This window comes from Alosa pseudoharengus, unplaced genomic scaffold, assembly GCF_046254945.1.
Source record: "Alosa pseudoharengus isolate Yale_2024_CS ecotype anadromous, Long Island Sound unplaced genomic scaffold, YU_APseudo_1.1 YU_APseudo_1.1_scf_112, whole genome shotgun sequence".
NCBI lineage: Eukaryota > Metazoa > Chordata > Actinopteri > Clupeiformes > Clupeidae > Alosa > Alosa pseudoharengus.
Genome location: NW_027468579.1, coordinates 8,817 through 14,291, shown reverse-complemented (window position 1 = coordinate 14,291; position 5,475 = coordinate 8,817). Strand labels below are relative to the sequence as shown.

Here is a 5,475-nt window from a genome sequence, read left to right as displayed (position 1 = left end):
TGCTGAAGAGCCTCAGTCTGTGGACCCTCAAGTGGAATTTGGTACAATATACTTTCTTTATATGGATGATTTGTGGATATGTGATGAGTTATAAGTCATGCATAGGCCTATTGGATGAAATTTGACTTGGTTACTAGGCTACTTATCATACTTGAATTATGAGGTGGAAACCTTGAAGTCCATCCAAACGCATCACATCAATCGCTCTGACAGGGTAGCATTATTATTCTTAGATTTGAAGAAGTGGCTTCCCAGCATATCAGTCTATGGTTTTGGAGAAATCATGACATTATGCTGTTGATCTAACATGAAACATGGAACTCTTAGAGGCTTTGGATGTGCCTGGGATGACCACGGCTTCATCTTCCACTTCCACTTCCTGGACTCTTAGGCAGCAAAAGGCTGCACAAAGATGGAAAGAGGCAAGGCCTTTCCATCTGCAGTGTCTCCTGCAGACCCATAATGTGGGCCATCCTTTGTGCAGCCATTGCAATGAGGCTGCTGTTATTAGGTGGGAAGTCATTCATGTCTGGTTCATGTTGTTTCTTAGAAAATGCTACATGGTAGTTATTGTTTGTTAGTGGTGTAGCCTTGGTCCATTTAACTGGCTAGTATGTGAGACATGCCTGTTCTTGGCACTCAGTTGTCTTGCGTATTCTGGTGGTAACAGATGAACCAGATTATTTTTTTTTCCATTCTTAGGTAAAAAGCTATTATTAGAATAGAGTGGATCAGAATTTTTCATGTTGACGTCAACTCACTTAACCTTGTCAGACCCTCAACACCTCTCTCTATCAGTGATATCTATTAGTAGTGTTGATGAGAATTCACCCAGTTGATCTGTAGTTGTAAATGTGCTCAATGAATACCGATCTTGCATACAGTAAATATGTATGCCATATGATGAATGACGGTCTTAAAATTGAGCCAAGTTGTCTTTTCTCTCTGATACCCTACTAGATGCAGAGACTGCCTTCCACTGCAGTGGTTTTGTGGAAGCTGTGACGTGCAAGGGCACCAGCAATTAGTCCTGCACAATAGAGAGGCCATCCATGAGGGCTTCTTTAAACCCATCTCCCCCAGCACCATAATTGTCAAGGAAGATGTTGACCATCGTATACAGGAGCAACGTAAGTACATACAAGAGTAGTTGTGCACTGTTTGTTGGTACTTTTGTAAGTAAATTGTGTAAGTACTTTATACCAATTTCTTTTTTTTTTGTGTGTGTGTAGAATGTGTTTTGCCGGTACTCAATTGTGAGTACACATTGTACACTTTCGATGTTTTTAGTACGTTCCAGGAGCTTAAAGTTATAGCCCCAACCCTGTCTAGACAGGCTTTTGTCAAGCTCCTTGAACATCGAACAAGATGTGGTGGAAGGGTATGTGTTTACCATATTTCATATATTTGTCTTCACATTTGCAGACATGTGAAAAGCTATTAATTGAATACCTCTTTCAGTCAGGACCTGTGTGTGGGGACACTCTTCAGCGAAGCTTTCTGGAGTACAGCTATTGCCGCTTCGAAGAGGATCAGCTGTCCTGTGGAACACCTTTAAGCTGCCCTGCCTGTTCACCCGAGATGCTTGCTGTGTCAGTGGATGGTAATAGGAAACTCTACAGGTTTCTTCGAAAAGGAAGGTGATTTTGCCATCTATTGAAAAATATTTTATATGTAGATATACTTTGTGTGTGTGTGTGTGTGTGTGCGTGCGAATAACTACTTTACGTAGAAATGTTCAGGTTGCCCTTGGGGAAATTCTTAGTCATGTAAATAGCTTGGCCTACTTCTCTCATGGCAATGACCTCTTTGAAATTTGGACTGACTAGGTACAGTTGATAAGAGTTTTGTAGAATGTTCAATTTCTTGCTTTTCTTGCAGTGACTTCAGTAGATGTAGGTTTCTATTGCCATGCATTATACATTTTATTTTCTGTTTCCAGCTTAAGCTGCACAATATTTTTTCTTCAACAGTGCTGACCCACCATATTTTGAGGGTGTCTTTGTGGCGGAGGACTCATCTGTTTCTGAATATGTTGCTGGTATACAGCAAGCGGGGAAACAGGCACGTTTTCATTGTTTGTGTCATTAAATACATTGAGAAGTGACTGCACACAGTTTTTGGAATTTGTTCTCATTTTGCTTTCTGATTCTTCATAGACACGTGGACAGGGCACATGTGGCCGCTCCTCTTTCCTGGCAGCGAGGGAGACCTCAAGGAGGACCACTAAATTGGACGAGGAAGGCATGGAGGTTGCAGTCTGTCGACATGGCTTCCTCTTGAAATCCCTGAACATGTACAGAGGTAACATTTAGAACTGCCACAGTAATGAGAAACTCATCTATTATGGAAATCCAACTACCGTATATCAGACACTGTCGATTTTTTTCTGCAGTGCAGACAGTGTGTTGTGAAGCAGTAATATTGGATTACTTTTGTGGTGGTAAAACTATACAAGGGCTATAATTGCATTTAAAATAAAATATTTAATCATACATAACAATTCATCCGCAGGAGAAATATTTGCATACCCTATGTATCTTCATAAGGAATTGATGTGCTGCAAACCCACATTCCTGGCAATGGACGTGGTGTGCAAATACTGGCCGTACTTAAATAAAGCTGCCAACAGCCTCCCACACCTGAAACCTCTTACCACTGTAAGGCCGTTCTTGAGTGTCATGCATGCACAAGCACACTCCACCAAGTGTGAGGTAGGTTCATCGCTTCCTTTTCTTAATATTGTCTATATCTGGGGTCTCCAACAGGTAGCTCGCCACCTGGTTAGTAGTATCTATTCAACAACTCAAAGTAAATATAAACATATTTAATAAGACAAGTCACAACACCAAGTACTATGGAATATATCTATGGAAAATAAAGGTACACTTTAGATGACTGTTTGCATTGCACTCTAAGTGAGTTACATGGTTAGAGATGCAACATTTATCTCCAGGACTATCTGTAATTCCAATGGATAGTAGTAGTGGAGTAGCTCTTGGCCAAATTGATTTTGTCAAAGTAAGTCTAGGAGGTAAAATGGTTGGAGACCGCTGGTCTGTATGTACAGAAATATTAATTAATTTCAGCTTGTGTCAAAGGAAGTGTTGTATGGTTCCATTGATGTATGTAGGTGACATGGAGTGGAAAGAACTTAGAAGGAGCTGGTGCAACAGTGGGAGAAGAGGTAGAGCAAGTCAACAGCTACCTCTCCCGCTGTGCCCTAACTACGAAGTACATGACGAAAGGAGGTGACTGTTACTTACCCTCAATGTTTTTTGTTTTTTTTGGGGCAATTGTTGGTTTTCTTGGGCAATTGTTGTATAACTGTGGCTTTATACATTTTCTCTCAACAGTACGTGTGGACATGCTGACGGTCCATGCCATAGCATGGAACAAAAAGAAAACCCTGGGCTTACACCACACATTGTGTGCCAGATATGTGAAGGTGAGTATCATTTAACAGGCTGTTGTTATCTTTTTTGGAACCCTTTTTGCGATTTTGTTGTGTTACTATTATCAGACTTGCAAGATGCTTCTGGCGGCTATAGAAAAACAGGAAGAGGAGAAGCAATCCTTGGGGTGCACAGATGAAACAGCGTTGGTTGCTGATGTGAGGGAATGGGCAGCCAGTGGTAAGCGTGGAACAGAAAACAGCCTTCCCTTTTGTTCTCCCAATGTAAAGTCTTTCTAGATTGGATCATTGGATTTATTCATAGTAATGATGCACAGGAGAATCTGATAATCTTGCTATGAAGATGTTTTAACCCTTAAAATCGCACCTAAATCCTTTCATATTTTCTCAATGAAGTGGCATTGTGAAATTTGCCTGCACAACACTATAAATATTTCATATTCACAGATAGAATGGGTACATCACAGCTAGAGCAGGCCATAGAGGGGCGTTACCTGAACTTGAGGCAAAAGAAACTCACTCTCTACCGACAGAATGGTATGTCTATGATGATTAGGTGTAGTTGTGTAAAACTTTGGCCTGGGAATAGACCAGAGCTTTGTTCTACAAGGTTCATACAGAGTGTCTGGACATAGGGTACTACTTGCTGTTATTACTTGATGTTTCACTTTAAAAACATAGAATGACTCCTTCACTCATAGCTGGCCTTAAATGATAGCATTCTCTCTGCATTCATAAATCCCCCTTTGATGATTAGTCAGCATAGAACTCATTGGGATTAAATATAGATCATCGCTGTATGGAAATGATAATTGAGCGGAAGTGCGTCATGGCCAGGCTGTCACAACTTGCCCTCATTCTTTTAATTTCTCAGACAGTGGAAAGCTCAGTCACCGGATCAGACAGAAAATTGCCGAGAGCAAAAAACTGCTTTTAAGGGACATAACAGAATATAACTCGAAAGAGCCCGCTGTGGAAATTAACCTCAATGAGGTTGAGCTGTCCCTATCTGGAGAGTGTCTCGCGTGGCCATGGGAGGTTCATGGAAGTGGTAAGGGAGTGCAACCTGTTTTTGGATTTGTAGTACAAAAGTAGGCTCTAGGCTGATTATTGGTTGGTGCTATACTTCACGCTTGTAACTTGGGAGTTGTATGTCTTTTAGCCAGAATTGAAGACAAAATCCGGGTTTTCCAGTCAATAATGCGGAGGATGAGGTTGGAGGAGGAGAAGACCATCCTGGTAAAAGAGATGGCCCAACACTGCTCCTGGATGCAGAAATTGATGGGATCTCTGCAAAGTATAATTTCAGCAGAAGGTAGGTTTATGATCTACAGACACAACCTTAACAAATGACAATATTTTGATGGTCTTTTTCTAAATCTTTCAAAAAAGATTTTACTTAGGTTGTAATATTATTAAGTGTATGTAATATTTTTAAGGGATGGAAGCTCATAGGATATTACAAGGGTATTTATCCTTCTTTGTGTTTATTTCTAAAGTAGCAAAATAGCTTTTTATTTGATGTACATTTTGTTATTCTTATTCACCCACTTGCAGACACTCAAAATGAGGGCCTCTCTGGTCTTTGCCGTGGACGCCACAGTGAAATTGCTGAGATCCTAAGAAACAGCATCCACAATTACAGGGCTGTTTTAGGGCCTTAGGGATCCTTCCTGTTGTCTGCAGAGGATCTTGAAGAGGCTGAAGATCCTGACACAAGCGAGGATCCAGAGACCAGTGAGGATGAGGAGGAAGAGGGGGTGTGTTGGTAAGGTGTAGGTGTTAAACTATTTAAGGCATAACGGCCGACGTTGCCTCCGCTTATCACCTGGTTGCAACTCACACGTGAACAGAAGAGATGCCAATTTAAAAATAATAAAATGTGCAGCTCTGTTAAATAAATATGTTCAGTTGCTGTACTACTTTAACTTTAGCGGTGGTTATCGCTAGTATCAGCTGATTCAAATGTTACTAGGTTTAACTGTCGTTTACTATGGTCGCTAGGGTCACCATTCAAAGACTATCGGTATAGAACAAAGATGAGACTTTTTTGACAGATC

General features: G+C 40.9%; 1 protein-coding gene across 1 annotated transcript; it reads left to right on the top strand.

The window, feature by feature from the left end:
* The first annotated feature begins 314 nt into the window (after positions 1-314).
* Positions 315-5,230, top strand: LOC143118225 (uncharacterized). Its single transcript, XM_076279325.1, has 14 exons — positions 315-511; positions 961-1,130; positions 1,233-1,381; positions 1,462-1,640; positions 1,974-2,064; positions 2,160-2,304; positions 2,515-2,714; positions 3,134-3,251; positions 3,357-3,448; positions 3,524-3,635; positions 3,863-3,952; positions 4,290-4,466; positions 4,578-4,730; positions 4,973-5,230. Exons 1-14 carry the CDS (start codon positions 315-317, stop codon positions 5,077-5,079), a joined length of 1,980 nt encoding a protein of 659 aa, XP_076135440.1. The 3' UTR covers positions 5,080-5,230.
* Positions 5,231-5,475: the final 245 nt, after the last annotated feature.